We start from the raw sequence: 15404 nt of genomic DNA on the forward strand, positions 1-15404 counted from the left end.
GATTAATGTAAGATTAAGCTAAGACTTATTAAGTTTGATGGTACATAGTTTGACTGACAAGGTACCTTTTGAGAGCCTTTTTAAATTATGTTAAATAATACAATTTTTCAGATAGTCAGGTAGTTGATTCCAGAGACGGGACCTTGATAACCTATTACAAATAACCCAGCACAACCCAGGGTCAGTGTCAGCCAGCCTCATGTAAGGAAATACAGCCCCCTAGTGGTTGAGGGGAAACTCACAAATAAAAATGAGACAAGGCTCCTACAAACAATGTTTTTGAACTGTTTTGCATCTCATACTATATACAGTGTTGCGTGAAAGTTATATTGTGCTTCCATCACCATGCATGACCCTGACCTTCTCAAACTAAATTGATGTGGATGCCTAGTTAACGTAACACATGTGTTTGTAACGGCCGCTGTAAAAAGAAAGGTTCACTAAGACCGGCTTTATTCAAGACACATGATGCACAAGGCACATATTCTGTCACGTTTGTTTTATGTTGAAGTTGACCGTGTGCAGTGGAGAACATGGCACTTCCGCTCGCGAGCTGATTTTAATGGCCTGTGTGTTGCTGCTGAGTGAGAGAATGGAGTGAATGAGGGAGGGAGGGACGGACGGACGGATCGTATCCTTCTGGATCTCGTTACGATGCTTCAATCAGCGGAACCTTCGTCCTCCTGCTCTACGCTGCTTCCATTCGACACTTAAACACGCTGCAAGTCCTCTCTGTGCCGCTGTCCGTGAGTAACGTCAGCTTTGATACTCTTAATTCAGTCTGAACAGACATGTTTGACAACAACAGTTTTTTTTAACTGCTGGGTGTCATTACATTTAGCCTAGTTTAGCGCTTCATTTTACACAAACCTGCAGCAGTTAGGTACACTTTGTGTTTACATATTGTTGAATATGGTTAATATTCGTCAGTGTGAATCAGTGACTGGGGCCTAGTGTATGTGTTTGTCAATCCTAGTTGCGATTACTTCACGGTAGCTGGAGCTGCTAACACACGCCGCTGCTAAACCTAGTTTGACATAAGGCCGCTACAGATATTAACGATTGAAGCACAGCGTCAGCACTGTGGTTTCTTCAAAATGGGAAGTATAAAGATTCGAGTGTTAAATCAGGTTTATTGAAGCAAGATTTGAGAGCAGTTAGCTGGCTAACGGCTGAGCTGCACCGTTAGCGTGCTGTGTTAGCGGCGCTGTGTTGCTTTTAAAGAGCACATGCACACCGAAGCTTCTGTGGTGTGTGTGTGTGACAGGTATGTCTCACTTAAACAAATAAATAACATGTTCAGATTAATGGACGGGTTGAGACAGCGTGTGTGCACACTAACACACACAACACGCTGACGCTATGAGCCGTCAAACGGATCATCTCATCAGCTGTTCATCTCAAAATACTCTCTACCTTAAAATACACACTGGTGCTGGCCTCTGAGCCAGGCTCCTGTACGAACCTTCAGAAGGGGACACACCACACTGAGGACAATTTTATTTTGGAAACAGTAACCTTAAAGATATAGTAGATTACTGAAATAACAAATCAGGGTTCTACAGGTTAAATAGCTGCAAGGTTTCTGGGTCGGAAGTGCCAGATGTTTTTGTTGTCCTGAATCTGGAAAAGTTTTTTTTTTAGTAACTTATTGACCCAAACACGTCATTAAGTTATATTAAAACTGAATAGAAATATGTTGGTAGAACAATTACACAACAAAGTAAGTTGTTAAATTAGTTTTGGATTCCCAACTCCTAGTCTACATGCAGATGTGTCTGTGAGCCTAAATTGGAAGAAAACACTTGCATATACAGCGGTGTATGGATAGGTGTGCAAATAAGTCAATGTCAAATAACTATGGGTATCAAGAACTGGTATCTGATTGGTACTCATCATTGGTTCCTCATTGACAACACACCAGGAAAAATGCCATTATGTGAATTCTATGTTTCTAACTTTACTTAAGAACAGTTGCAAAGTGGGATATTGTGAGCACAGTTTGATTGCATTTTCCACCGCCCAACCATCCCTTAAAGATGACATGGTGCTGTTCAGTTGCAGCTCTTTCCAAAAATGAGCTCAGGAGAAACAATTCCTTTACCATAGTTTCACCAAAAAATTAACACTGGTTTTAAAATCAACGCAGAAGTGTTTTGAGCCACGACTTGACTTTCAGTGATGAATTCATTCATTTTAATAATTTCCTCTGTATTATGTACCTGTGACACAGATCCAGGAAAACCCAATGGCCTCTGTGTATGAGCTGCTGTCACCAGCTCGATGTTTTCCCTTCACTGCCATTGATAACATTCATGGTGATGAAGAGGAGAAAAAAATAGAACATTGTCTAAAAATCATTCTTATTTAAATTAGATTACACAGGTGTTTTAAGGCAGCTGGTATCCATAATGTTGCATGATTCCTTTTGTCTGTCCTTTGCCTTTTCCAGTGTCATTGTTCAAATGAGAATAATACAATTACAGATGAATATACATTGTGAAACAGGTGATGTGACCTGTTGAGTTGACTTCCTTCCTGCCCACTTTGGCCGTGCATCTCAGGCTGGTGTGTATCTAGTTCAGTGTAGGTCAGAGCTGAAACAAGTGCACGTGTCAAGTCCTTCAGGTACCAGGAGCTGGTTTAAAGGAAAGACCGCTGGATTTTAAGTACAGGCATTGAGCAGCTGTCACCGATACACCCACACAGAAACATGTGTGCCCTCTGAGGACTCAGAGTCCTGGATTGTGTGCTAAATATAGACTGCTTCTTGGGTGCAGATTAATATGATGATGCCGGGAAGGTATCTTTTGTGCATTCAGGGCTGATGCCACATACACGCTAATACCAGCAGCCTCTCATTTTGTGTAGTGCTAAGTCTGGTGTCGTCAGTTCAATGCTTTTTTTTTAGCATTATTTATCATCTTTTTGTCCAAAATTTAGTTCAGTATTTCGTATTTGAGAGTGTGTTGACAGAAGTCAAGAAAATGTATAGCGACTTCCTGCGTAGTCTGAATCAACAGTTTTTACAGACCTGAGATGAGATTTATAGTATAGATGGCATTCTTATTACCGTCTGCTGTTTGTTCTCAAAGTTCCCCTTTCCAATGGGAATCAACAGCTCTGATTTGACTAATGCACCGATTAATTCCACTGAAAGGTGCTGTGAGTGGTCATTTTCCTAACTTATTGTCCTTTACTCTATTGTGTGTATCTATAACAACAACTAATTTGCTGTTGGAGCCCTAAGAATGAGATGTCTAAACATTCTAGTTCAGTGATAGCTGTCAGAATATAGAGTGATTTAGCACAGATTTTAACAAAAGCAGTTATAGCCTTACTTCTTTTGATATTTCATTTCTGCAAGAGCTGCACACAGCAAGCAGATCAAATGGGTTTTGATAGTTCCACTGAGCATATCCAGTCATGGGTCAATTTCACCTCTAGGGTCCAGATTATGAAATGATCTGTCTATTTTCATCATAATCTCCTTCCTGGGCTTTGTACTACCCAAGAAAATTTTGAGTAGAAAAAAAAGAAATACAAACAAGCTGAGTTGTTTTTTTTCTCCTGGAGCAGAATGAAAACCACTGCACTGACACACAGAGCTGGTGCCCCCTTCAGCTGAGGCCTCCTGCAGCAAATTGAATCCACATTTCAGTCCTTTGATGCATGTCTGTCTCCCTTCTCCCACTGTGTTAAATCATCCTCTTGATTAAAGACTAAAAGAAAAGTAAAAAAAACCCTTTAGACTAAAAAAAGTATATTGGTGTGTTCACAGGTGTCACAAGTCCACGATTGCTGATCTGAACCAGAGCTCTATTGAATCCTCCCATGCTGTTGTGCCAGGTACACCAACAGAAGGGTGCCAAATATTGGGATGTACAGATTCATCAAACTTACAACTTGAAACATTGTTAAATGATTTAACATATTGCTCCACACAACTGTCTCTGTGCTTCTCATTATATCAGTGTTTAGATTTCATGTCACCTGGCGATACTTCCACAATGCTACAACATTGCACTTGTAAAGTGGGACAGCCAAACACGAAAGGTTTAAGAATTTGTATTGTTTTGCTTGTTCAGCAGTTTGACAGGACGAACACCTTGTCCCTGCACTGCTGCAGTATACACCTCGACGCGCTCAGTAGTGGTAGTAGTATTGAATAGCATTGATTGATGGAGCTCATTTTCAGATGACAAATAACAGTCGACATGCAAATAATGCTGCATCAGTTGTGCTCATAAAAACCAAATGGAGGCAGAATAATATCAAACGGGCACCAAAAGTTAGACAGTGCAGCTTTAACAGGTCATTTGTGTGAAGTTGTTTGGATGATACTCTGAAGAAGGCTCTAAAATGGATTAATGCAACCCAAGCAATCAGACTTACCCGCAGGCACATTTAAAACAGGTTTTACAAACCTCATAAAAGAGCTATATAAAGTTTGTGTTGCTAATGCTCTTTCCTTCTCTCTCTCTCTTCGTCTCTCTCTAGGCGATGACTGTGATGCAGCTATGCATGTTCCTTGGAGGATTTTGACTCTAACCTTCACCTGGTGACAGGACCTTGGACGTGTGATTTGTCACCACTTTACTGCGTCAGTCCCTGTAAACCCTTTACTACAGTCAGTCATGACTGACGCCGCTGACTAACACAAACGTAGCACTGGTAGGGAGTACTCCCCCTTTTTTTCTTCTTTTTCTTTTTTACTTCCATTAGAAGACTGCTGTGTTAAGTGTAAGAATGACAAACTGAGTCGGGAGAGAAATTGAAAAGCGAGTTAAACTGAAGGGGCTGAAGTGCTTGTGTCGGTGACAGAAACCTAGAGCCATCCTGTGAGTAGGTTGGCAGCAAGTGAGGCAGCCAGGTCCTGAGGATGACTAGCCTCTTCAGGCGCAGCAGCAGTAATGGAGGCTCCAGAAACGGCAGCAGTGGCAGCGGAGGAGGGAGTGGACAGGGGCAGCTTAATAACAGCAGACCCAACCGTCAGGTCCGACGCCTGGAGTTCAACCAGGCCATGGAGGACTTCAAGACCATGTTCCCCTCTATGGACTATGAGGTGATCGAGTGCGTGCTACGCTCCAACAACGGCGCTGTGGATGCCACCATCGACCAGCTCCTCCAGATGAGCATTGACGGACAGGGCTCAGATGACAGCTCAGATTCAGATGACAGCATACCACCAGAGGTCAGTGGGAAAGGTTGTAGTAGCACAGTAGTCAGCCCATCAAGGAGAGCGTGCATTGGATTCCTGTCGGTATTGACGATGTAAACAACACCCAGTTTGGTTTCATTGTTAACCAATAAGGTCAGTGAGGTTATTTCAGATGTAGGGAAACAGATGTGATGGCTTATTTTTGAGTGTTTCAACAAACCTTCATGATGCATGGTGCACGTTTCCCACTGAAGTAAATATGTCTGTGAAGGTAGCAGGGGTACACACACATGCTCACACACTTGGTTCACTCTTGCATGCAACAGATGTGAACGGTACACAGGCTAGAGTGTGAAACAGAAGTGCATGACTCGCCGCTTCAGGGTAGGTGCACAGCTGAAGTTGACAAAGATGTGGTTCTCTTTGTGGACGTTGATAACTTTATTAACAACAGCATGATTACACTTGCAAGTGAGCATGAAGCAAACACTGCTACACGTGAATAAATAATAGCACAACAGAGCAATTCTCACTATGCAATTATGAGTATCAACATTGGTTAACATTAACATGGTTGATCATGAAACTGTTGAGTCTTCATGTAGCACGGTCAATATAGTATTTACCTGCTATTAACCTTAGATAACGGTCTCCTGATTAAATTCAAAGTGAAATACATGATCGGAAAGCAGGTTTAAAAGTTTTTATGCTGTTTTTTGTTTCTAGATTCTGGAACGGACATTGGAACCAGACAGTTCAGATGAGGAACCACCACCAGTCTACTCGCCACCAACGTATGACATGCACATTTATGACAGGAAATACCCAGAAACCCCACCAACGCCCCCACCAAGGTAAACAAGAGGGACTTGGAATGAGATTGAGAGCTGCTTTCTGTTTGGGTTTCTGTTTGTCACAATCAGTGGATGGAAGGTTTGTTGGCTTGATAAAGATCATCCACTCCCCTCACTATTGCCGCGGAGTGCAGTTTTGAACTCATCTGCCTTTGATTTGGACCATTACCAAATTCATATATTAGTTGTGCATGTATTTGTCATTGACATATTTAATGGGTATCAGGAGTGCCTAATCTTTTCTTTTACGTATGGGTAGATTTGAAGTCCAGCCACCTCCTGGTCACCAGCAGGTCAGAAGCTACAGGAACTGGAATCCTCCCATGCTTGGAAATCTCCCTGATGATTTTCTGCGGATTCTTCCTCAGCAGTTAAACAGTACAACGGTAAGAAATATTACCACACGAGATGTTAAATGGATCCAGTTGTTGACAAAACTTCTGTTATGGCTTATTTAATTATTACTTAATATCCTCTTATATATGTTTTGAAAATTGTGGCTGAGAACATGTGAAAACAAATTACAACTCTGGAGGAAAGAAATGCAACAAACTCTTTGTTCCCAGTATTCTGTTCAGGATATTGCTCTGAAAATATGGCTCGGTGATGCACTAGAGCCATAGTTGGCATAAGTCCTCCTCAAACTCTGTCACGATATGAAGACCTCAGCGAGCTTTATCAGCAGTTTACTCATTCACTTCTGAGTAACTGCACCTGCTTCCACAGTGTTGCCCTTGGTCTGTTAGTTAGCTGAGATGTTTTTGTACCAGAAACGTATCTTAATATGACACGGAAATGCACAGAAAGAAGAAGCAGACTCCTGCTGTGAGGATGCAGGTACCATTCAAAGAGGGAGAGCAGGACTATATCTAAACCAGCTAAAACAGTGTGTTGTTACACTGATTTGAAATGAGGAAAATGTAGCTTGATACTGGATCACTCACTCTTATATTACATAAATGCTGATGAACAGTGGACCTTGGTCCTCACTAAAGCAAATAAACTAGCGTGTGAGTGCAGAGGAGAACATTCATATCAGAGAATATCAAGGACCCATTTAATCTCATCAATTGATTATCAAAATATTTGATTAAACGATTCAACCGTTGTAGCCCTAGTCATGAAATATTCTCAGGGACTTTTATCTTAATTTGAACACACCTTTGTAACGTACTGTAGAATTTTACATTTACACTTATTTTATTTAAAATAAGTCATGTGAATAAATACTTGAATGAAAAGTAGTCATGAAGTAATATAGTAAGCAGTGATGGTTCAAAACAAAATATTAAATTAACAGAAACCTACAGCTACTTTAACTTGTGTAGAAAACCAAACTGGTGCTCTGATCTCTCATCAAACCGTGGATCTGATTACATTACCACTGACCTGTCCTGTCCTCCTCCCACAGAGCTCTCAGAGCAGTCTCTCCCAGCCTTCGTCCTCCTCTTCTTCCTCAGTCTCCTCCATAAGCCAGTGGACAGGCCAGCCTTGTTCTCGATCTGGATCTGCAGGGACCTCTGGAGGTTCTGGCTCGGCAACAGGAGGCACGGAGCAAGACAAGAAACTGAAGCAGTACCTGGAGGACGAGCGCATCGCCCTGTTCCTCCAGAATGAGGAGTTTATGAAGGAGCTGCAGCGCAACCGCGAGTTCCTCATCGCCTTAGAGAGAGGTATGAAGTACATTTGACTCCTCTCACAGAGAATGTTGAATACAGGGTGATGTCATTGACATTTTTATTGAAATATTGACAACTTCTTGATGCTGAAGGTTCCCTGTGGAGTTCCCTTTTTTTCCCTTATTTTCATGCTGTCATGCTGTGGTGTTCCAGTCTTGATTGTCCCATGGAAGTGTGTCCTTGAGCACCAGAAGTACTGCTCTACATGTGTGATAAACAGTCAATATTTTGGGGCTTGTGGTGTAGACGTTATCTAGGCCAAGGCCAGGACATCCTCCATTCTTTTTACATGATTCACAGACCGACAATGAATAAATGAAGCTACCAGAGATGCAAGAATGGGGTTGAATGATCTTTGAATAGTTTTTTTTTATTTGTCAAGTTTCAATTATGAGCTTTCTGCATAAGAAGGCAGATAAACTAAAGCCAAGAACAGCAGACTATGTTTATAAAGATTGATATGACCGTAAACAATGTTGGATATGAAATATGTGAAAACATTTTTAGTAGTAGAGTAGAGATAAGTAGAGATAAATATGTTCAACACAATAACTGAATGTTATCTGTTTACAAGGAAACTCCACAGGGCAACCATTTTAGAGAAGCCATTGTTTCTTTGTGCCATTACTTCTGTAATTGATGCTTAAGTCCAATGTATGTCTTCTTGGAATTCATTTTGTGAAAGTGACAAAACTTTAATATATATGATCGGAACCTGTGATATCAGCAACCCAAAGCTATTAACACATAAATGTGTCCGTGGTAAGATGTAAAGATACTGCTTCTTTTATCGGTCAGATATAATACCACTCATAACAGCTGATCACATCAACAGTAAAGTATCAGTTCAGATCGTGATCGGTGTAATCAAGCTCATCAGGCTTTGAGAGGAAGAAAACCCATTCATAACAGCAGTGACTCACCACATCCATTTTATTACTCTGCTCTGCCACGTTATTTTCACTCAGCAGGGAGAATGGGAGGTGAAGCAAACACGGCTGGCATGCAGTGTTTTTAAAATTTGAGAATCTTATATAAACAGCCACACTGACTCTGTCCAGTCTACGGACGTGTCGTTGACACCTTGATTTTCTTATTTCAAACAAGCAGGTTTTTCACATGTTTAGCAGTGTTCATGGTTTTGGACGCTGTTGCTGTTTCCTTTTCATATTGGTTTTATAATATTTTTCTACTTTTGTGTACTTGGACAAAATTGATTCCATATGTCTGCATTTGTCTTACAACTCTCCGCTTTTGATCCAACACAGTCTCACTCTCAAGTTGTCTCATACAGATGCTCGGTCCAGACTTCTAATCACAGTTGGAGCCGATGTAATCGCTCTTAATTCCTTGGCTTCATGTAATGTTGTATAACCACAGACTGGTGGCTTGCTTATTTGCAATAGTGGTGGAGAAAGTATTCACATACTTAAAGCTACTGTCAGTATTTTTATTAAATGGCTCTACATCCCGACATCTCTCCCTGGTCTTAAGTGTTTGCTCAGTGGTCTCAGTCTCTGACTGTAAATCTAGGAAAACGAGATCCAATTACAACACTTTATCCAATCAGGAGCCAGAATTCCATAAAGAGGCAGGCCTCTCTGCTCTTGACGCTAGACAATTTAATGATGAATAAGTGCTCCACCCCCCCACCTCAACATGTTCATGAAGTGATGTAGGGAAGAGGGAGTGGAATGTTAAGTAATGCCACATTGTCCTGCATTGAAAAGGTTAAGTAATAGTATGAACTATCTCATTAAAATGAGTTTTAGTTGTGCATGCCATGGTGTTCTGTAAAAGTGGCACTGCTGCAGCCCTACACTACACGGATACCCGGTGTTTTTAAAAAGCAACACAAACAAAGTCCTGGCCACGAGTCTGTGTGTGACGAGTTGGGAGTGAGCATGTCGATCAAAGCATCGGCTTCCATTGTTTTAGGTTGTTTTTGTTTGTTATAAAAAAGAGCTTCTCTGAGTTCTAGCTTGTATATGGCATTATTCACTTCATTCAGAAATACGATCATAACTGAATAGGAAAAAAACGGACTTGGTACTGACATGAAAGTGGCAAAAAATGTCTTTGAACTCAGAACTCAGAACAGATTTTTATAAATCTGTCCAAGCTCAGGACATTTCTTTGTGATCAAATGTTTTCAGTTGATAAACCAAATATTCCTAACTGAGTTTACATCGCAACTGCAAGGCTCCTAACATTTGAGGAGAGGCAGTTTTTTTTTAAGCACCTGCTTGAGAAAAGTGAGCTGAAACAAGATTGGCAGTAATTTCAAAGGTTTGTTATGGCTTTTCTTCTGCAGCAGGACAAAGCTTTAAACGGTTTCTTTCTCATCCGCCACTTTCAGATGAATTGATGTGGAGGCTTAGATGTTTGGGAGAATTCTACCTTTATACCTGAGCTCATCACATCTTGTTCATCATCAGTGGTCATAACATCTGCTCTCTGTTTTTAGATCGCTTGAAGTATGAATCAAAGAAATCAAAGTCCAGTCATTCATCTAGCATGGAGAGTTCCACAGGTAGATATCACTCATCAGGCTTCTTCTGCTGAGCTCTTCTCTTTAATGTCTGAACTCTACTCGGCACGGCTCTCTGTGCTACAGGAGTCGCTCTGTAAATACCTGTGCTCTTGCACTTGATGACGTGTTTTGACGCATAAACACGTTCATGAGTGTACATTGTGGTAGTGGTGTTGTGTGTATGTGTGTGTGTGCAGGAGAGCAGTGCTCTGCAGCTTCTATGGAGGCCATCTCAGACGACGCCCTGTTCAGAGACAAACTCAAACACATGGGCAAATGTAAGTATGGTGATTCACTTTTTAGCTGCATTAGTCGAGTTTGTAATGGTACATTGGGTTCATGTTCACGTCTTTCATCTGCTGTGGGGAAAATGTTTAAAAAAGAAACCCAGTTTTTTTCATTTATCACGAAAACCAATGCCAAGAATCTACAAATACGGATTTCGGTCCAATATCATATTTTCTTCTGTAAATAAAACATTTGAGAGGATTATTCTGCCACAGCCAGCCACTTCAAAAACACAAGTGTAGCATAATTATATTCTCAAAAAGCAAGAAAAACAATATACCACAACTGTTAAAACAGAATTATTCAAATGCTGTTTTTATTATTATTATTGTTATTATTGTTATTATTGTTGTTGTTGTTATTTATTTCTTATGACCTTAAAAGATTGTGCAGGTCACCTAAATGTGCACACACCATTATATACAATATATAGCTCACATTCATGTCCTGGTGGTAAGACGGCAATGGTGCACATGGCCCTTTACAGCCTATGTTTAGTGAAGCATCTAACCAGTATCGTCCTCATTAGAGTATCTGATTGGCTCATCTGTAGACTCTACGTTTAAATTAAACACACATTGAATGACTATTGACATGATTGCAAAACTATTTACAAGGTTTATTAAAGTTTTCCACCTTGATCCACAACTTTAAAATATATATAAAAAATATCTGTAACTTTCAATCCGTTGTCAGAAGAGTTCACACAAGTGTCTCTGTAATTTTACATGTGCCACACACAGAAAGTGATGCTCTTTTTTACAACAGCAACATGGCAGTAGTGAAGTGAGACAACTGCAGACAGCATCCACACAAAGAGGTTCACCAGTTTGATGTATACATGCTTGTTGCATGACAGCTGGTGTGAGATCTAGGCATTACATCATGAAGAATTGGTGGCCACATTTCAGTGATGACCCTTAATAACTTAGAAGTTAGACGCTGTAGCTTTAAATAACAATTCTGCAATTTAGTTTGCTCACGTTTTCACTCTCATTTGCTCAGGTAAAACTCTGTAGGCCGGATGGAGCAAAAACACTCTGATACAGTAACTTAGTGCTGTAGGCATCTTAAACACTGTGGGTATTATTTTCATCTTTTTGCACCAATCAACTCTGTGGTGTGATGCAGCCATAAATAACGTAGCATGTTTGAAGCAGTCTCACACACACACATACACACATACCATACTGCTGACACAAGTCAAAGTTGACATGCAGTTTTCCACCAGGCCACTAATCTCTGTCACTCTTAACCAAGTGGAGAGTGTTAATGCTCCCTCAGGAGAATCCTTCAGCTCTGGTGTCTTTCGACATGACCTTAGCTAATGCAGATATATAACCCACTGACACATCAAGGTCAGACTGACGTCCCCCTGTACGGAAATAAATCTCATGCAGAAACAAACATGCTGCATGGCTTTTTTTCCCCCACCTCTAGCAACGAGGAAGAAACTCTTTGAAATTGCCAGGACGTTCTCAGAAAAGACAAAGAGGAGAAAGACGAAAAGGAGGATGCTCCTGAAACACCAGTCGTATCCTTTCCTAGTGATTTCTTTCTGTTTCATCGACGCCCTGTGATTGTGCACGAACGTGTGTGTGTTGTTGATGAGAGATTTATTGAAAACTGTCAAATGAATGACCTCTGTGGATATAAATCCTTACTCCTCTGACCATGGTTTACTTAACTAACCTCCTGACCAGGTTGGGCACAGCCAACTCTACAGCCAATCTCCTGGATGATGTGGAGGCAAACCCCTGTGGTAAGAAGTGCATCACAACCACACGATATAAAGCGTTTAGTGTTTCCTGACTGGTCAGAAACATTGCAGTCCTTACACACATTAGTCTCTCACCCCTGCAGTGCATCTTCCCTCTGAACACACTGAGCTTCCCTCATATTTGTGTGTCTGTATTCGTTGGTGATGCACTCATTGAGATGTGTTTATGTTTGTGTCCAGAGGAAGGCGGTCAGACGAGGAGAGCAAACACTCAGGAAGAGAATGAACAACGTAAAGAGCCAATATCATGGTAAGATACGACCATGACCCTGTTCACACCAGACCTGGTATTAACATCCGATCCCAATCAGATTGCATTAAATTCAGGTCCCAGTATGTCCTGAATGTGTTCATGCAGCGGAGGAATGTGAACACATGCTGCTTCAAACTAATTCCAAATGTGGTTTACGTGCTCAGATTATGTCCTCTGCTGACGACCTTTGGCCAGCACTAGTTTTATGTTTTTATCGTTCAACTCTAATCAGCACTTGTAATTTAATATTAACTCTGATTCTCTATATAATTTGTTTTACTAATGATTAAAACCTTTTTTTTTTATTTAAGCACATAGACACAGACACACATGCAAACATCATGATTCAGATTCCAAATTCCGATCATTTAAATAAAATAGCCGATAGGATTAGGCGGGAGTCCGAAGTGCAGCACGCCGTCACCCGGACACATTATGGGGAGCACATAACAAACAAACATGGAGCTGAGATACAGCGGCGCTATTTCACTGACACCGCGATCCCGAAACTGAACATATAACACACGCACTTTATCACCAATGACTGGAGGCTAATGTCACATGTAAATGCACAGACTAGTGCTGTGCCACTGATGCCTCATCATTGGTTAAAAAAGTGTCATCAAATATTGTGGGAGGAAAGTGAATTCGTAGCATTTCTCCTTGTCACCCTAAATCTAATGTTTCTTTTCACCCTCTAACTGAAGACACACGACTGCAGAAACGCAGGTCAAGTACAGCCGCACACCCTCAGAGAATAAAAGACCCTGAAAGCATAATTGATCCAGACTCTCCTCTGCCTTTCAGATCCCTTCCCCGCTGCGCCATATCAGGGTTACCATGGTGAAGGCAGCGTGACCCATGGGTGGTGGCCTTGCAACTGTTTCCACCTTTATCTAAACCAGCCAATATCGGGCTCAGCAGTGAGTTGAGCCCCTCCTCCTCCTCCGCCTCCTGGGTGGTTCCCTTCACTGGGCTGACTGTCTTTAACTGTCCTATCTGTATTATAGTACTTTGATATTTACTTTTAGCTGTAGAGGAGAAATGCATTAGTTTGACCAGTATGTGTTTAACTCACGGAGAGGAACACTAGCATATCGTCATGATCCTGCCATGTGAGCGTTTGTTACTGATCCAGCGGTGTCCAGTAGCAGACTGTGTTTGTGAGCTGCCTCCCTCAGGCTGGGCATGTGCACACATTCCCCTTTTTATATATATACACTAAACCATGTAGCGCTTTATTGTTTTTATTATTATTTTAACCATGTTTTCTTACGCAGTTTGTAAAGTGTTTGCGTCTCTGAACGTCAGAGTTTATGTCAGTGTCACAACACAGCGGCCGTTCACGTCGTCGCCACTCGTCCGTGGCCATGTGATCGGATGTAAAAGGACAGTTGAGTTTGGTTTGACGGTTAAAAGTGGAAACGATGTGAATCAGTTTAGTGTCTGTGATGAGCTGTGACGTGGGCTCATGAAACACGGACGACACAACATAAACACATGCATGTGTCCTTTTCAGAAACCGCATAAATCCAGAGAAGCTGGTGTTTATACTGGAAGTCGTGCGTCGTCTACCGTTCACATTAGAACGTGAATACATTTCCCACTGGAACCCAACAGGTCACAGTGGCTTTAGACTTGGGCTGGGTGATGTTGCTAGAAATATAGTCATGTATGTGTGTATGTATGTATGTATGTGTATATATATATATATATATATATATATATGTATATGTATATGTATATGTATATATATATGTATATATGTATATGTATATATATATGTATATATATATATATATGTGTGTGTGTATATGTGTGTGTATATGTTTATATATGTATGTGTGTGTATATGTATATCTGTGTATATATATATATATGTATATATACACAGATATGTGTATATATATATATATACATACATACATACATACATGTGTATGACATCATAAAGGTTACTTAAATACATTTGTAGAGACTGTGGTGTAGGTGCTTTAAGTTTTATAACTTTTACTTTCAGGATCAACGTCTCCATTTAACTCTTCACAGCAGCAGCCGTTACTTGACTTCACAAAACATTGACATAAAATAACAACATGCTGTTATTTTAGCTGCTGATGCTAGTGTTGTAGCTGTTGATGCTGGTTCAGACAGAGGAGACGGTGTTATTGTGCTCCTCATCGACAGAGGAGATGTTATTGTGCTCCTCATCGGTTTTTTTTTTTTTGTGCAAATTCAGAACTATTTTAACACTAAAAGTGTTTTTTATGAACAATGTTCTCACCTTCAGAGGATGATTCATGCTCACGCTCATGTCCACCATCACTTTCTTCACCCTCGGCCACGCTCCACGTCCTCTGTAACTCCCAGGATACACGTGCACAAGCGGCTGTGTTTTATGACGTAAATATCTTCAAAACTTATCATTTTATCACCCAGCCCTAGTTAAGACTAATGTTTTGATTGGGTTAGGTTCAGTCGTATTGGCTGAGCGCGTGTGTGTGTGTGTGTGGTGCCAGATACACATTTCTGTTCTATATCTATGTGCATTTTGATGGTCATTTGCACTTCACGTGTCTGTAAACGGGGGGAACAAACGAGCAGTAACCATGGTAACCATTGCGGGACAGGAACACAGACTCTGTGCAGTTTACAATGATGCCATATTTCGGCCAGGAAATCAGAACACCTGTAAGACTCAGGTCTATTTCTGGCACAAAGACGTGGCTCAGCCTGCATTCACTGTGTCACTGTCCCCACGGAAAATAAGAGAAGTGGTTGTGTGAAGGTTGAAAAGATGGACAAACCTCCCTGTTCACTGAGAGAAGAGTCTGTCTGTGACGGGCCACAGTCCTC

At 41.0% G+C, this 15404-nt stretch overlaps 1 protein-coding gene across 3 annotated transcripts; it reads left to right on the forward strand.

Annotated features, from left to right (window-relative positions):
* The first annotated feature begins 498 nt into the window (after positions 1-498).
* cuedc1b (CUE domain containing 1b) lies at positions 499-14255 on the forward strand. Of its 3 annotated transcripts, XM_044032692.1 has the most exons (13): positions 499-746; positions 3580-3674; positions 3782-3849; positions 4501-5194; positions 5888-6015; positions 6275-6401; positions 7427-7688; positions 10162-10227; positions 10425-10505; positions 11956-12049; positions 12219-12277; positions 12476-12545; positions 13356-14255. In XM_044032692.1, coding segments are annotated over exons 4-13 (1200 nt in total). In that variant the 5' UTR covers positions 499-746; positions 3580-3674; positions 3782-3849; positions 4501-4882; the 3' UTR covers positions 13357-14255. The 3 variants fall into 3 exon arrangements, with proteins under 3 accessions (XP_043888627.1, XP_043888624.1, XP_043888626.1); XM_044032689.1 differs by lacking the exon at positions 3580-3674; XM_044032691.1 differs by lacking the exons at positions 3580-3674; positions 3782-3849.
* The last annotated feature ends 1149 nt before the right edge of the window (positions 14256-15404 follow it).

Source organism: Solea senegalensis, linkage group LG8, assembly GCF_019176455.1.
Source record: "Solea senegalensis isolate Sse05_10M linkage group LG8, IFAPA_SoseM_1, whole genome shotgun sequence".
Lineage (NCBI taxonomy): Eukaryota > Metazoa > Chordata > Actinopteri > Pleuronectiformes > Soleidae > Solea > Solea senegalensis.